At 38.8% G+C, this 18200-nt stretch overlaps 1 protein-coding gene across 1 annotated transcript; it reads right to left on the bottom strand.

Annotated features, from left to right (window-relative positions):
* Nucleotides 1-961: 961 nt before the first annotated feature.
* Nucleotides 962-18200, bottom strand: WAS (WASP actin nucleation promoting factor). Its single transcript, XM_007435373.4, has 12 exons — nt 18052-18200; nt 15521-15661; nt 13847-13933; nt 9806-9899; nt 8621-8662; nt 8183-8233; nt 7580-7757; nt 7265-7307; nt 4173-4326; nt 3011-3426; nt 2407-2512; nt 962-2046 (listed from the first exon to the last, which is right to left on the bottom strand). The coding sequence occupies exons 1-12, from the start codon at nt 18163-18165 to the stop codon at nt 1994-1996; spliced, it is 1479 nt and encodes a 492-aa protein (XP_007435435.1). The 5' UTR covers nt 18166-18200; the 3' UTR covers nt 962-1993.

Genomic DNA, 18200 nt, shown 5'->3' with positions numbered 1-18200 from the left:
TGGTTGTTTAGATTGCCTAGTCTCCACAATGACAAAATACCAAGATTTGAACCAGAATTTCCTGTGAGGAGCTAGACAAGGGTTCAGCAACAGAGTGTCCCCAATGCCCTTAAATAATATCCACACATCTCTAAAATTAAACTATTTTTAAATGGCCAAAATTTTGTGAGATGTCAGAAGAGAATATATAAGATCCTGTAGTTGAGATAACTGAAAACTCAAGAAATTTTATGATTAGGGACTTTTTAGCATCTTTGGTGGACATGTAATAAGGCTAAAAAAATTTGGACTCAAATCCATATATTAATTCAGAAGATCTTGAAAGTTAATATATAGTTAAAACCAGAGGTTTTCCTTCTGGGACTGATGGACAAACAATTGGAAAAAGCTCATGGACTTTTGTTTCTATATATGATAACTGCAGCTAGACTTTTATATGCTCAAAGATGGAAAGACTCAATATTACCTACAATGGAAGAATGGATTGTGAAGATGATGGAGTTAGCTGAGATGGCAAAATTGACAGCTTTGTTTAGAGAAAAACATTGATTAATTTTATTGCCAGTTGGAAGCCCCTCTTGGACTTTTTGCAGGAGACAGAAAAAAATGAAATCATGATTTATGGATTTGACGATTAGTTAAAATAATAGGTTATACAAAATATGTATGTTGAAATGTAGTTTAAGCGTAAGAGGTCACTATATGATTCATTTATATCTGCTGTATAAGAAATCAGAAGTCATTCTTTTTGTAATTTTTCTTTTGTTCCTTTTTCTTTAATTTTCATCACTTCTGTATTTCTTCTTTATCTTTAACTCTTTTGTTCTCTACTATTCTTTCTGACTATTAGTTCTTGTTTGCTTTGACCTGTATGCTTTTTATACTTAATAAAGTTCTTATATAAAAAAGAAATTTTATGATTAATTTCTGCCAATATTAAAAAAGTAGTTGATGACTCAAATTAAGTTTAGGTTTAGTTTTTATTTTTAGTCAATAACCACATTCAGATAAAAATACATTTCCTTTCCCTGAACAGTTTATGAAATGGGAGTTTCCCATCTTCCCTTTGTGTCAGTCGACAGCCACCATTCCAAACCTGCTGCCATCCAGAAAACAGTTTCTATAAACGCAGGTAGCACAGCAAAATTCTTCTGTACTCTTTAACAATTTGAACCAAGTGGCTGGAAAACCACTAAGATTAATATGATCTGGGAATGCTGGTTTAAGGAGAGAAATGACAGAAATTACTCCCTCTTTGGGAATAGAAGAACAACTCAGAATCAAATCCATTGAAAATACTATAATTTCCAGTACAAATGTGTCTGATATATATGTATATATATTATAAGGGTAGTTCACTCTGGTAAAATGTAAATAGGCATATGTTTGTCATAAAGTATAGAAGTCAATTCCCCCTTCCAAACGCTAAAGCAAGAGAAAACATTATTTTGAAAGGTGTGCAAACAATTTAGATAACTAAAGTTTCAGTGTGATTTAGCAACGTACAAGGGATTTTATTTCAAAAAAATAAAGAGAAGTTGCTTACATTCTTGTCATCGTCATGCCTGCATTTTGGCTTCAAAACTTTGGTGGGCGGGGGGAAATGCAATTAGGTAGGCAAAATGAGAGGGTTGGCTGAAAGATGATACAACTCTTAGAAAAATAGATGCAGGAGATTATGAATGGTATTGTCAAAATTGGGGGGTTCAAAAAGATAGGATTACAACCTTACTTTCTAAAACTGTCAAAGGCATCCAGGTGCATGGGTAAGGGAGGAGAATATGCTTAGGCCTAAGTGATGCTGAACAGGAGGATGGGAAAATAACAACCCTTTGCTGCCTACATTAAAGCAGAGCTGCCTCTGCCCTAGTGGGATTCCAGAAATATCTGCAGAGGCTGTGGGGGGAATAATTACAAAGTCACCATCTGATTAAATGCCTACGGCAACAGGCTGAAAGAAGGATCAGACTTGGTGTCAGATGTATCTCTAGACTCAGTCATCCCATTCATCGTCGTCATCTTCATCGCCATTGTCTTCATCTTCATCTATGAGTGCAGAAGAACAGGAAAATACTGTGTGGTACCCAAAGCTGGATAGCATTTCAAGAATGTCAGCACAACAGCTTCTCAGAGCTGTACGGTATATGGATATACATATATAGATCTCTCTCCGACACTCATTTCAGTTGACCTGACCCCCATGTCTTTTTGTCCAACACCAGGACAACACAGCATGACTTGAAGTTGCACTTCTCACAAAATGGCATCAGGTCTCCCTCAGAGCTTTCTTTGTTCTCATAGTTCCAAATAATCACAAAGCTCTGAACTTTTGGGAACTTGAGAAAGTATTTGTAAGCGTATGAGCCTGAAGCTAAGAAATATCATACAGATGTATATGAAACTCACCTGAAGAGTGGATGACTTTGCTCCTCTTCTGCATCACGTGCATAAGAGCCCCTACCAAGCCTTCAGGGCTCTGCGTGGATGGTGAAGAATCCACAACATCAGGTGTCTAAAATGCATGGAGCAGTTATGAGTGATATTAAGTAAGGCTTCTTATAGTGAAGATCTCTAGAACCCTGGTATACACTGGTGTAACATAGTAGATAAAAGTGGTAATCTCAGAGTTTTAGGCCTATCTCAAATACATGCTAAATTTGTGTAAACTCAGATTGCAAACCACAGAGAGACTATCATGATTGAATACAATTCCAGTTATAAACATTCCCTCTATCTAGAAATCTAAGTATTAAGTGAAGAAGATTTGACCAGTTTTTCCTTTGATTTGCTAGTTTTCCAAACACATATACAACAATCAGCCTTTAGATATACTTTTAATGGGTGATTTTAGTTTTGGTTTAGTTTTATTGTATTTATTTTGTTGTTTTATACTCTGTAATTTTACATTGTTTGTAAGCTGCCTTAAGGATTGAAATAACCAGAAAACGAAGGTATAAATTACTATAATAATAAAAGTAATAAAATCAATTTTAAAACAAGCCCGTCTCACCTTGTTGAGCTGTATTCCTTGGCGTATCTGGTCCAGCAATGCACCGCGCCCTGAAGAGACAGCAGGTGGCTGGGTCCCCAGAGATCCAAGCCCTCCAGAAGGAAGAGGAGGAGGGGGACATGGTGCAGAACCCTGGAATGAAGGAGGTGGTGGTGGTGGTGGCGGTGGTGGCGGTGGGCCTGACACAAATGGGGGTGGGGGAGGAGGTTGTGATCCAGAACGTGAAGTGGGTGGAGGCGGTCCCCATTGCGGGCAGGGAGGTCGCCTAGAAGATTGTGGTGGGGAGGGGACATCTCCCCTATTTGATATCATAGGAGCACCTGGGAGAGGTGGTAAGGGACCACTTCGGCCTTGCCCAGTAGTTGGGAGATGGAGGCTTGCACGATGTGGAGGTGGGGGTGGGGGATGACTTGGACCTGAAAAAATAAATAAATATGAACATTCAAATTCATACTTATGATACCAAAGTGTAAAATCGCACAAATATCAGAAAGAACAACAAATATTCTTGTCTTGTGTAAGGACAAAATGATTGGTTACAGCATGCCTTTATTGGACACAAACTGCATTAGATGCATAACATGTCATTGCAGATAAATAAGAAAATGATGAATTCCAAATGCCAAGGAAATACAAAAAGTACAGATTGTGACCATTCTATATAAAATTTTCCATACTGTTCCAAGAAAACTGCATGGTTGTATCCATGTAGACACCAGGAATCAAGCTCAAAAGCATCTTTACCCTTAGCTACGACTCACAGCTGACCGTGCTGGGTGGATCATTGGTCCGACTCTATAAGGTGAATTCATGTATTACTATTAATTTAGAATAACAGTTCATGAATAAATTAGAGTAGTAATAACCTATTCCATTTTTAACTGGGGGAGTTGCCCAGATTGAGAGATGGGTGGCTATATATATTCAACAAATAAATAAATTGCTCTCTAAAGTATCACAAGATTCCTCTTTATTTTTAGTAAAGAGATTGACATAACTTCTCTGGAACTTAAATCAGTGCATTCAATACGCACATCTTTCAGTAGCTGACATAACTGTAATAAGTATCAGGATATGGAACCACTGATTGGTTCAAATCAAGTAAAGAACAGGGTCAACATCACCTGTGAATCAAACATATTTTTCTGCTCCAGCAACTCACCTTGTCGTCTCAGTTCTTCCTTGACGGCTTCCAACCCTCCTTGACCTTCAATGAAATCATAGATAATCTTTGAGGTCTTAGCATCAGTCAATTGCGCGTCACTGATTCCCGCCTTAGAGAATAATGTCTTCAAATCAGGGTCTAAACTGTTCAACTGAAATAAAAATATGTCAAAATGCATTTGTCTGTGTGATATTTTAACAACAGCCTTTTTTAAGCTAGTACAAGGACAACTATTTATTATGGCGAGGAGGGGTTAGGAAATCACAGTCCAAATTTTGCACCCTGCCAGGAGCCCAAGCAATTATTATCTCAAACCTTCATAGCCAAATGGTCCTAAAACCTGAGCTATGTTTAGCACATCCATACCATTATTCAAAAGAGTGGGAACATTTCCCCCCAAACAAAATAAATACATATTTTGTATCACAGCAAAACCATATAGCGTAATTAATAATAAATTAGTGATGTAAATTAAATACCGTTTTCTTTTATCTCCCTTTTTTTGCATAATGTATGTGGCTTCTGCTAACCATGTGGGAAGGAAAAGTTAGCTTCACAGAGCATGTTAAACCCTGAGTCCAGAGTAATAAAACATAATGTAGGCTGCACCCAAACAAACTATTTTATGGCTTAGTGGAATGGCCTGATTTACACAATGTGCTGTAACAATGACAAGAGTCCCACAATATGCTGAACCATAAAATACTCAAAGTACTCAACCCATTTTTAGCATGATGTGTGGACTCAACCAAAACAAAGGATGATAGAGCAATGAGGTTCGTCCCCAGCCACGTAAAATCCTATCGAGCTCCTTCTGGCAACTAAGAAGAATTCAGTGATACATGCAAACAGGTTCAGTATATCAGTCTCCTGAGAGGTCCCTGTTCTGCATCCTGAATAATGAAAGGCAGGCAGCTTGTGCAAGTGAAGTGAGCATGATTTGGTATAAAGAAGGGTGGTGAGAAGGAAGTAAAATATTTGGGTATTACTATGACAAATATAAACTGCATGTTATTTCAGAATAATTATGTTAAGACATGGAATGAAGTTAAAAAAGACATGCTAAGATGGGAGAAGCTACAATTGTCATTGCTGGTGAGAATTTCTGGAATAAAAATGAATGTCTTGCCTAGAATGATGTTTTTGTTTCAGATAATACCTGTTTTGACAACTGATGCACTATTTAAACAGTGGCAAAAGGGTATATCTAAATTTGTGTGGCAAGGGAAAAATCATGAGTTAAATATAAGGTGTTACAAGATGCAAAGGAAAGAGGAGGATTGGGTTTGAAATTGTATTTTGCAGCTTGCTGTTTGGTTTGGATGATAGAGTGGGTGCTGCTGAGAAACAGAAGGCTCTTGGGGTTAGGAGGACATGGCCTGAGATTTGGGTGGCATGGATATTTGTGGCACAATAAAGTCAAGGTTAATGTAAATTTTAAAAGTCATGATGTTAGGTGTGCCATATTGAGAATATGGAATAGATACAAAACCAGGTTGTTCCAGAAAACACCTTTGTGGCTCTCAGCACAAAAAGCATTTTATAGATGAGAAATAATAGGGAAATACAAATAGTTAACTGATTGCGAGATATTAGAATTTTGTCAAGGGGAATACAAAATAAAATCAAGAGAAGAACTGGTGGCAGAGGGATATAATTGCCAATGATTTTCTTATTTACAGTTATTAGAAAGATTTAAAGTAGACAAAAGAGTTTATGGTTTTGAAATTGTAAGACTGAGTACAGTCTTACAGACATTTTATCATACTTGGTGGACATGTAAAAAAGCTAAAAATGTACGCTGATTCAGAGGATTTTAAAGATTAATATGCAATTGAGACCAGAGGTCTTTCTCTTGGGATTGATGGACAGTTGGGAAAAGTCATGGAACTTTGTTGTTGTATGTGATAACTGTAGCAAGATTATTGTATGCACAAAGATGGAAAGATTTGGCATTACCCACAATGGGTATGGTGAAGATGATGGACCTTGCTGAGATGGCCAAATTGACTTCTTTGATTAGAGAACAGACAATACCTACACTTACTGCTGACTGGAAACTCCTTATGGACTTTTTGTGTAAAACAGAAAAAAAAATGAACGTATGATTTATAGTTTTGATGATTAGACAGGATAGATTATAGAAAGAAGAGAGTAAATTATAATTTTACTTGTAACTGCTGTAAAGAAGATTGGAAGCCACTTCTTTGTATCTTTTTTCTTTCTTTTCTATTTTTCTTTTTCTTTTCTTGCACTTTTAGCTTTCTTTATGATTTATTCTTTTTCTTTTCTTCTTATTTATATCAGTTTTTATTAGTGTGTGTGTGTGTGTGTGTGTGTGTGTGTATAAAGGGTGGTAGTTAAAAAGGTGCTTTTAACCTTTACTTGGACTTAGTTTGCAACAGTGCCTCCCCTTACCATCACCACTCCCAACATACACATACACACACACACACACACACACACACATTCTGCGATGCAGAGTTCCTGATAGGGTTTTTTTTTGTTTTTTGTTTTTGCCAGGGTGAAAAAGAATGCTAATTCCTGCAAGGAAAATAATAAATGGCTCATAGAAGGGAGAAATCAACATGGAAGTTAGCTGGGGGAAGAAATGAATGGGTTGTGTCCGTTCTTTCTTCCCTTGTAGGTACAGTTTTTGTTTCAGCATCCATGTGTGGCTAAAGGAATGAAGAAGTCCAGCTGCACCAGTCAACAGACCAAACAGATCAAGGGAAATTCCTTCACTGCTAAAGAAATGTCTGGTTCGCACTTGCCTACTGAACTGAGTATTTAGGACAGCACTTGTTCCTGTTAGATTGCAGAGCGGTCTTACTTCCTCTTCTTTTTCTTCTTTTTGGCATTACTCTATCATATCTGCACAGCAGTTGGATCTGATGACTCCTTAAAACTAAACATACATGCAAATACTACGAGAGAGCACTTCATGACTTCCACTCAGGCATGGGGTAAATGGGCAACTCACACATAAAACAATTTAATTGGGCTGCAATAACTCAAAAGTCTAATTTCACACCCAAGAGACCTCATAAAAATAGACGCTTTCAAGTTGAATTGCCAAGGCTACGTACATCAAATCCACTGTTGGGATCCCATCCAATGTGCTGGATGTGCCTAGAAAGGAATCACAGAAGACATCCAATTAGGTGAAGACCATCAACCTTATTCCATCACAGAGCTGGATTTGACCGCTATCATAGCCACTTGAATGATTGGCAGACAAGATACTCTTAGTTGGCCATCTAAACTCGGAGATGGAGAGAGATGCACAGAGTTTTTAGGTGCTCCATGCTAAGTGAGAATGGCGCAGTTGGCTCTTTGCCAATATTGGAAAGTCATAATCTTCTGAGAACTGAGAGATCAGCATAGCTTCCAGAGGCACTCACTTAAATCCACTAGGAGCACCAATGTCAGCCTTAGAAATCTTCTTTTTCCCCTTCTTCTTATCTACTGCAGTTGGGACTGGGAGACCACGATAGCGGGAAAAAGTGATGTCAGGATTCTGTATATCAACAGTTGCCAGAGACAGTGGAGTGGAAGGGGAATTTGGCTGCAAGCAAGGTCCTTTGGGAAACACAAGACAAGGATGAGACAGGTATCAGCTTCCTTGCAAATAGCATCACAACATCTGCCAACTCATTAAACCTTGCTGAACCTTCAGCCCCTTCACTACTGGCCGTTCTTCCTAGGGATGCTGGGAATCCAATAATATCTCGAGTAACAGAAAGTGCTAAGAGATCTTTTACTAGAAATGTTTTAAATGACTATTTTTCTTATTGTATACTTTTGAGTTTATTGTTACTTTCTATATCAACTTTTCCCAGCCTGATATCCTCCAGATATGTTAAATTCAACTCCCATAGTTTCAACACGGTTTAAGAACACAAAGTTAGGGAAAGCTGTTCCATGGTTTTATGCTTATAAACTCTAAGACGAAAAGTATAGATGTCTTTAGAAGTCTGTAACCCAGCTTTTACAAGGATGCTTACCATTCATATCAACTCCAGAAAGTGGGGACCGTGAGAAAGTTGCTCTTCTATCTAATAAAAGCAAAAAGACTGATGGTCAGTAATAGTTCAGTGTCAACTGTTTCCGGCCAATTATTTGCATTGGAATAGTCCTTTCTAAAACTGGACTGGCTGAGAACTTCTCATAACCAGCACTGCTGTCCATGTGCTCTAAATCAATCCTTCTAGGATTCCACGGTCTTTACAGCAATAATTTTCCACTCTCTCTGCCAATAAGAGTCAGCTCAGAGTAAGTACGACTTACAGCTAAACTGCTATTATCAGAAATTCCATCCAGCCTTCCTACTGAAATGAAGGGCTACCACTCCCAGCATTTCTAGCTGCTACACATCAGGAAGGAGTTTGATTGCAAAAAGCAAATAATGAACAAGATTGTGAGAAAATACAAGGGATACATACCCCCATTCACTGGAGGGGGTGGGGGTGGTAGTTGTCTGTTATCTGTAAATAGAAAGAGGTTTAGGAAATTAACAGTAATATGTTTCATGCTCTTTTTCTCAGGTTTCTAGAATGATTTAGCTGTTTGAATCAAGATACAGTACAGGATTTGTTCAATTTAGTTTGGGCACAGTTGGATTTCCTTGAAGAAAACCATGAGAATTTTGTCACAAGACATTATCAAGATCTTTGCTGCCTAAGCGCTTGGATGACCCTCAGCTCATCACACAGGAATTCAGAGACAATATAAAGATATTTTCAGTGACGTCTGCCCAGTCCTCGAAGTCAGAAGCATCTTTAGACTAAGTGAGGCCCTTTGTTCATCTAGCTCAGCGTCATCCACAGCAATTAGCAGCAGCTCTCAAGCATTTCAGGCAACCACCATCACAGCAGGAGGAACCTAAGATCGGATGGATGGAAAGCTCCCAACAGCATCATCTGATTAGTAAGGGGCTCGATTCATTTCTTGCCCACATGGAAGCCACACCATGTTCTACCCCTACCCCCACCCTATGCCCCAAGTAAGGTATCTGTGAAAGAGGAGAGTGGTCTTAAATTTGCCAAGAGTGTAAAAAATGGAGGCCGATTGGGGGGGGGGTGTCTAACTTTCTTCTTAATCTTAAATTTATGATTAAATATAATATGAATCATAACTTTATGGAACAACCATGTGGGGTAAAGAGTCCAAATGTGTATTTTTCTAAAGGCAAAACAAGTATATTTCTGTAGGCTAATTAAAAATTAGTCTAAACCTCAGAATTCTTCTGCAGAAAACAGCTGGGGGCTATGAACAGCCTACATTGCATTTGCATTCTCAATAAAGGGAAGCATATTTTTTATTGCAATTTCTTTCCACTTTCCTTTTAAAAAAACATGCCTTTGGAACTCCACAGGGCAAAAAGCAGCTAGGCTTTCATTTTTAATGGAATAATAGCTAATGATGTATCTCCCTTCTGTAAATTCTGAAAAGACCCTTTCCCAAAGTCATATTTTTCCAGAAAGCTCAACTCCTTACTTGCATCAGTTTCTAAGGTGCAGCTGGCCCTCTCAGGGGCCAAGCGAAATAATCTTTTTAAGGGGACAAACATTTCCTGAAGGAAAAGCATCCCTCGGAGTTACAACTCCGGGTATGGAACTCCCACGTACCTCTCTGGTTCCTCTTCTGAATCTTCTCTTCCACCATTTGTTGAAAAGCATGTGCCTCTCCCTCATCAGCAAAGTTTAGTCCCACGCTGCACTCCTGCAAGCAAACCCAGCACAACATTGATGGGATAAGGCAGGGTTCCTCAACCTTGACAACTTTAAGATGGGTGGACCAACACCCAGAATTCCCCAGCCAGCAAGGTATCTGTGAAAGAGGAGGAACCCTGGGATAAGGAGTCATACTCATCCACACCTTTCATTTTCCATAATGCTCACTGAGACATTTCCAGATAGGGACATACATTTTTAAACAAATATGAAAAAACAAAAAAACAACTTTCCAGGTCACTACTGTTTAAAGCAAGCGTAAAAAGGATTTAATTTTACAACAGCTTTATAGAGACCCTTTATAAAGTTGTGTGGGTTATCAAAAAGTGACCACTCAACCCACTACAGCACAACCAACACAAGCTGTGAAAAGGACAACACTGCCATAGATCAAAAACATCTCAGAAACAACCAACAGACTATAATAACCACATGGCATCACTGTAGCACACAAACCAACGAAAGCCCTCCAAAACACCTTAAGCAAACCAAAAGACCCAGTAGCCCTTGAACAAAAAAACAGGAGTCATCTACAATATACAGTGTAAGGACTGTAACAACCACTATGTAGGACAGACAAGCAGAAGGCTACCAGAGCGCATCCATGAACACCAACTAGCAGTTGGAAGACACAATTAAAACTCCTTAATTTCACAACACATGGACAGACTTAACCATAATTTCAACTGGGAAACTGTCAGCGTCTTAGACCAAGCCAAATCCAAAAATGTGACGGAATTCCTGGAAGCTTGGTATTCAGACAAGTCAGCCATCAACAGGCACATAGAGATAAATAACATTTACACACTATTCCAGAACACTTCCTCACCAGCAATCAACATCCAGGGATTAACACCAGGATTCACACCAGACATACAATCAAGCAGTAAACAATACCCTAATCAAGGAACTACCAAGGAAAAAACAACTCCCCCACCAGTACTGTATTTAAACAGAGGGCAAACCCCACTCCCTTCTAGTACTGAAGATGTTACCTAGATGGGTAACGAAATGTCTGCTAGAAAACAACCAAGCTCAGAGAACCCCAAGGACTTCACAGTTCAACCCTGAGCTACATATATTCTCTTCTATTGGTACTATATATCTATATATAAAATTACATGTAGTGGTCAAAAATGTGTGTGTGTGTGTGTGTGTATCCACACACAAACATATATATGAAGAAATAATTAAAACATTACTATTAAACCATTATTTTTGCCCTCCCAAAAATATTTTAGGATCAGTACTTTAGGAATCAATGACTTAGGATTCAGTCCCCAACTCATACAGAGAATTCTTTTAATAGGCCAGCTGAGGGTTTTACAAAACCACTACAAGCGTTCACCTTTTTAAAAATTCTTAATCAGACAAGATGATTAAAATCCAGGAAAAAAGGAAAGAGGAAAATATGGCTAATATTTGGTTCAAATGTCACCTACTGCTTACTTCTGTATGTGACCCCAACAAATTTGCCCTGGTCCTCAAGAGAAAACAATTGCCCATCCTTACTTCTGTTCATTCCTGGATCCAGTAACAGCTCCTAGAAGCAGTACAACCTGTCACTTCATATTCTCACTTTGCCCTTCATTCTTGTAACCCAATATATCCTTGCTGTGATAATTCTCACATTGTCAATTTTTAAAAAAGATAGCAAATCTGATTGTAATGAAAGGAAAAGATAGATGGAGACAGACCAGCCCATTCAAAAGGCCAATGTACAGCATGTGTATTGTGTATATTGTATAATCAGGTAGTCTCCGGGTTAAGAACGTCCAACTTACAGACAACTCGTACTTATGAACAGACTGCCATAAAGCTTATTATATTAAAAAATTGAGTTAAATACAATGGTTCATAATAATGAACACACAGAGTATTTTGTGAAGCTCATGAAAACATTGCACTGCTTCAGCTGCAATGTGCGTTGGCTTGAGGAAGGAGAACGCCATCTGCCATTTTAAGTCTGATCGCATTGCCATTAACACTGTGCTGAGTATGTAACTTTGTATTTGGCATTGAAGGATAGTACCTGTTCCAACTTACCTACAAATTCCACTTAAAGACAGACTTAGGAATGGATCTCGTTCGTAACCCAGGGACTGCCTGTACTGTATATGTGTATGATTTGTTCTTGAATCATAACAGTTGCTGAAATTCTTTGGTTTGGCTTATAACTTTCTTCAATAAACTTTCCTTCTCTGAAGTTCTTGGATTTCTTGTGAGCCTGATCTCCAAAAGCTAAGCAAGGTGGGCCAATTAGTACTTGGACGAGAAAACACTAGGAAATACTAGGACTGTAAAGTAGACTCGGAAATTGAAAAAAAAATCATCTGGAAGAAGGCAGTGGGAAAGCACTTCCAGATTGCTATTGAGAAAATTATATTGATATATCCATTAAGAATGAAAGAGGCCTTACCATTATCTTTATCATTTTACAGGTGCCAAATATTAAATTCTTTAGAACAGGGTTCTATCTCCTTGTATCCTGTAAAGACTGTGCACATTGATGCAAGAATAATAATCAAGAGGAAGAGAAGAACTATAATATTAATATCCTCTCATCAAAATATTTTACAAGTGCAAGACCATTCAAGGGATATCCACATCATCCTCATCAAATTTTACTGCTATATATTTTTCAAAGGCTGCCCCATGTCTAGTAACAAAGATCTGTTGCATTCCTTTGTGAGCTTTCAGCGGTACTGAAATTGAATGGGGCCAGTTCACTGCCTTCATCCTTTAAGAGCAGCGGTCTTCAAACTTCAGATACCTGAGAAGCCTTCTCAATGTGGAAAATCAGCGCGGAAGCTGTTAATAAATTCATGTAATACATTTCATCTGAACAAAATGTTACAATTGACGTTGCAGTCATACGTTACGTATAATGAAATCAGAAACTGTCATGTTGAACCCCTGGATGATTCTCACAGAGCCCTGGGGTTCCAGGGAACACAGTTTGAATACCGTGGTTTTAGAACATCTCCCGCCAGGCTCACCAGAACACCCCCTTCTGCTTTGAACCAGATTCTACTGATAGGTCACTGGAACATGGAGCAGGACATAGGAGAACCACGTAAAGATAGGCAGGGCAACACAAAGCAATAAAGTTGGTGCCCAGCAGTCAGAACATCCAAATCTTGGATTAGCCCAAAGCAGATAACATCCCACATGAGCTGCAGTTAGAAGTATTAACACACAAACAGCAATGGTCAGTGATAAACAGAGAAGGGCTTCACACAGGCTAATATCACCTTCAAAAATTAATGATAGCCAATGTAAATTCAGAAATGCCGTGAAAACTATTGTGACAGTTGACAGTTATTCCAGACATGCTGTTTAAAAACATATATATTTTAAAAACAGTGACAACTGGCAGAATGTATATTGTGAATGTTGTGAAGAGCAACAAAACCAAAGTACTCTTCTTGTTGCTAGGAGACTGGTCTTCCAACACTGGAAAGACAAATTTATGGCCCCAATTACTCGGTGGATTGAAGACCTGAAGTTATGAGTGAGTTGCTTATAGATGTAGAATATGTATGGATGAATACAATGAAATATGGTAATGTTTTATTGAAACTGTTAGCTAACGCTTCCTTTATATATAAAACTATTCACACACACACACGCACACATACAAAACATTCTTCCTAGAGGAGGAAAAACCCTTATATATAATTACGGTTGCTGTTGTTGTTCGTTGCTTTCTGTTTGTCTTCTTTGTTCTGTTTTATGAAATTAATAAAGTTTTAACAAAATACACCCCCCCCCTTTTATTTTTGTATGTAACACCTTTGGAACTGCAAAAGCAGACTAGTTTCTGAAAGTGTAGGTGCTTCCCTTCTAGATTTTTCTCTTCCCCAGAGTCATATGTCAGTCTGACCACTCTACCTATGTACATAGTAATTCACCCACCCATATCCAAGTACTCACATCTCCTAAAAAGGTATGGAAAAAGCTGGTGGGAGCAACATAAACCATCTGGTTGTACAGCTCTTGCTCCCAGGTCATCTTCCTCTCCTGCATCAAAACAAAACAATAGGTAGAGATGCTTATTAATTCATGGGCTGCTTTTCCCACCTAAGACCATGCCAAAAAAATGAAGTCTCCTTCCAGTCAAGCTAAACTCCAGGTCACAGCCAACAAGGAAACAACCCTTAAGTTTTTCTGGCAATAGTATGGATTGCTTTGCCATGTCCTTTCATTGGGATTTTTTTCCCATTCCACTTAGACTACAGCTCTGGAATTCCCTGGTGATTTCCCATCTAAGTACTAACCAGGGTTGAGTACAAATATTTTAAATCTTGATATATTTTTCTGAGAAGTTGGTGAATGCAGGGGCATAATGTCCAACCATACAATGATTTTCAGTCTTGCCCTACTTCTGAATATGAAATAAGACCTAAGGTGGGTAATTACACTTGGTCTTCAGATGTCTAGAGGAGTATGTACAAAAAATTAATAGATGAGGAGAATTCAGTTTTTTTGTGTCCCCATTTTGTGCCCTGTATCTACCTGAGCTCTGATACCCGAATGGGGTATCACCATCACTGGGGATGGTGTTAGATGCTTTACGTTTCAACACAATGAAGAAGTGGGGATGAATCAGATTCCTTACCCAAATGCATAAATTAATCCACATATTTGAGATATGAAAGTACATGGCTCTTGTGGGTGTTACAGCATTCACCAGACTTTCTCCAAGAGATGCTCCCCAAATCCTCAAAATTAACATTTAAACTTTCTTTATAACTCATGAAGCTTCAGCACTCTCATGCAAGTTCCTGAGGTTTGCAAGATTTCAGTGATCTGATGTTGCTGAATCTCAGGAGATTTCAAAACACTGGGGGCATGTGCTTACACCAGACACAAGTCTGGGTCAAGGTGTATGTGAAATGTCCTGTTCAAATCTCTTAAGAGAATGAGCCAAAGAAAGAGAGAGCAACTGTTTTGTTTTTGCCCATTCACAATAATTGTCCATCAGCATAGCAGACTGAGCAGGAGAATAGGTTAGATGGTCTAGGTCTTTCCCGCTATGAAGAGATGCATTGTATTATATTACACTGCACTGCATTGCTGTACTAATTCTTTCTAAGTGGATACCTAAATACATTCATTAGCACATGTATTAGTTATTCAGCCAGGTGTTCTCTTTTGTCTCCCTTTTAATTAAGCATTCCCAGAATAATTTGTCAACTAGTAAGCTGAATGAAACACACCATCCCTGTATGGTGGCTTGTCATGAAGTTGCTTTAGCTACCTGCTCAGAATGGCAAAGGAAAATACATGCTGTTGCCTGACTTAGAAACATCCTTCAGATTTGCTTCAATCGCTTTCTAATAACTCCTACAGGATACTACTTAATTTAGTTTAAATCTGAGGACTAGCGGAAAATAGAGAGTGAAGAATACACATTAAAGCCTGGCTTTTGATTCTCTGCTTTCTGAACAAGAACAAGATGCTGGTTGAGAATTCTAGTAATAAAACATCTGGAGGATAGATGTTGAGAGGTTAAATGTCACCATTCCAATGAATGAACAATAGATATGTGCCTTTGGTGAGAGTGCGGTGCAGGGAAGTGTCACAACGAAGTAAACAAATTGATACCTTAAGGTCATATAAGCGGATGAAGTAAGATCGTTTAGGGACATCCTTTACGAAACACAGCACGCCAGAACTCTGTTTGGACCAGTTTCTGATGCTCGGAGGCAAAGCCAGGAAGAGCTGCACCACAGTCGTGACCATGGTCTATCAGGAGAGGAAAGGCTACAAGTGAATCATCCAGTTGGGTCAAAAATGACACATACCTATAGGGTTTTTGTCTTTTCAAAGATGTAACTGTCAAGGAAATGTTAATGGGAAAACATTACCCTGTCACAAATGTGATGGATTTCGCATAACAGAAATTCTAAAATGTATGCCGATGTAAGTTAACAAGGGAATAATACACAGGGAAGTTTAAGAAAAGCGCAGAAAATAACTGCTCTATACCAATGTTTCTCAACCTTAGCAACTTTAAAATGTATCAACTTCAACTCCCAGAATTCCCCAGCCAGCATTCTGTCTGGGGAATTCTGGGAGTTGAAGGTAACACATCTTAAAGTTGCCAAGGATGAGAAAAACTGCTGTACACCAATGGCAAAATAAGAGACACTGGTTGGCTTGGATACAAAAGCCAATTCACCACACACCAAGAGTCTTTTTTGCTTACAGCAGGGTACAAATCAAATCAAATCAAATCAATCAATCAATCAATCAATAAATAAGCAAGTTCATCAAATTAAATGGTTTTAGGATCTAAACCAGAATGAAAGTTTCCCACCCTCTCTTCTTTCCCATAGACATTAGTGCTCCACCTATGATTTAACTGGGATGGGACGAATGGTTTCTGGAGGTGAATGGAATAATCCAAATACCTTTTATTGGAGAAATGCTTCTTTCTTCCAACTCCCAACTCCCATTCTTTCCATTTTGCAATGTTTGGGAAGACTCTCGTTCTCCAAAGGGCATGTATGAGCACTGAGAAGCAAACTTATATACCTGGGAATGCCAGGCTAAACTAAACCAGGCTTCTCTTGGAGCAGTCTAGGCAGAAAATATCTCTACACCTTATCTTAGGATCCAAGTTATTTTTTTGTGGTATTTTGGAATCAAATGATATTTGAATCCAGAAGAAACAGTGCTTTGAACCAGAAAGTAGGCTAACAGAACGATTTTGCTTTGATTTTAAGCGTGAGCTGAACTGTTCTTATTCCTGGCCATGGTTTTTAATCCTGATTGTGTGTACATGCATGTGTGTGTGTACATGTCAATAATACTTTTTATTTATTCCTTAACGTTGTTTAATATGCTGATACTCAGTTCAGATAGTTCAGATTACAGAGTTGACTGAATAGCTAAATGAGAATTCTCGTCATACCCACAAAACTACCATTCCCAAAATACATTGCGAGGAAATTACAGCAATTGAAATGGTGCCTGATGTGGCAAATAATTCAAAATAAAGGAAATATGATTTGACAACTTCTGCAAGGACCAAGGATATTTCCTCTTCTGTTTATCTGGCCCATTGTTTCTGAACTGGGCTTCTTTTCAGCAGGACATGGGGTGGGGAGTGAGGGTATGATTTGCCTCCCCACCTGAGGGCTGGCAGTGTGTCATTAAATGGCCAGAGCAGTTTGCTAGGCCTTTTGAGGAAGTGGTTTTCTCTCCCCGCTTCCTGCCGTCACGGCTGCATGTGTGCTGTCTCTTCACACATCAACTATTGTTTTAACATTAAAAAACCTCTACTTGCTTCTGTGTGGGGGAGATTTAAAAAGCAAAGAGAAGAGAAAATTTCCCAATGGTTCCGCAATCTATATCACAAGAGTTGCCATTTGCTTTGTTGTCAGCTAACTTGATCAAGGCACTTTTTATTTCTACCAATTGCTAGACCAAAATGCAAATGTTCAGATTGATTAACACACTGAAATAAGTAATGAGCAGGAATTGAGTTTTAGGAGACGTGCTTATTGGAACTCTGTAGATGCCACGGAAGCTGTAAGGCAAATCTTTCTCTAGCCAAAACCAACCCAACCCAATCTCTTCTTTATCTCTCGGCCCCAAATTATTACTTGATCTCGCTAATCATGCTAATTTTCTAGCATTTTCTCAATTATCTATTGAGCAACTTTCTAGGAGGGAGATCAAGTTGAAAATCAGGGATTGGCTCAGCTACAGGCTTTCTCACCTCCAAGCCAAATTGCATATTTATTTATTTATTTGTTTGTTTGTTGGATTTCTCCCCCACCCATCTCCCTCCAATGGGGGACTCTGGGCGACTTACAAAAAACATTAAAACTATAAATATATATAAAATACACAATACATCTAGAATTAAGAACAATACTAAAAAAGGAAAATCCAAGAAGATGGAAAATTGGGCTGGGATGGGGCTAGCCATCTCCCTGCTTGAAGTATTCCCTCCCCACCCCAGGCCAAGAGACAGAAATATGTATATCTCTTGGCCCAATTCATCAATGAAATTCCAGCATCTAATCACCCAGTTTCCCAAAGACAAGCTCCTCCCTCTGCCCCATTCATGGAATACTCTACGTTCTGCCATGGACTTTCCTCCCTTGAACAATAACAAGAATTACCGTGCATTTCCTGCCCAAAAGATCGAATACTTGCTGGTTCTCAAGATCCTCAAGGAGGCAGGAAGGCACATTTTCCTGCTGCCCTCGGCCTCCGGGCTTGGCTCTTCGGCTCATCTCAGCCCTGTCAGGTTGGGAAGGGCTCTTACAGA

The sequence above is a fragment of the Python bivittatus genome, unplaced genomic scaffold, assembly GCF_059951505.1.
Source record: "Python bivittatus isolate LINGU-HERP-01145 unplaced genomic scaffold, Pbiv_v1 ctg000220_np1212, whole genome shotgun sequence".
Lineage (NCBI taxonomy): Eukaryota > Metazoa > Chordata > Lepidosauria > Squamata > Pythonidae > Python > Python bivittatus.
Note: the sequence above shows the minus strand (reverse complement) of the source record. Positions and strands in the feature narration are given on the sequence as shown.

Bases quoted from the DNA above. Each gene is read 5' to 3' on its own strand.
- WAS (XM_007435373.4), bottom strand. From the start codon at position 18,165: ATGAGCCGAAGAGCCAAGCCCGGAGGCCGAGGGCAGCAGGAAAATGTG. The intron at 8,663-9,805 runs GTACGTGGGAGT...TTCTATTTACAG, and splicing joins TCAGAAGAGGAACCAGAGAG to ATAACAGACAACTACCACCC. The intron at 2,047-2,406 runs GTGAGTTTCATA...CTGCACTCATAG, and splicing joins CAAAGTCATCCACTCTTCAG to ATGAAGATGAAGACAATGGC.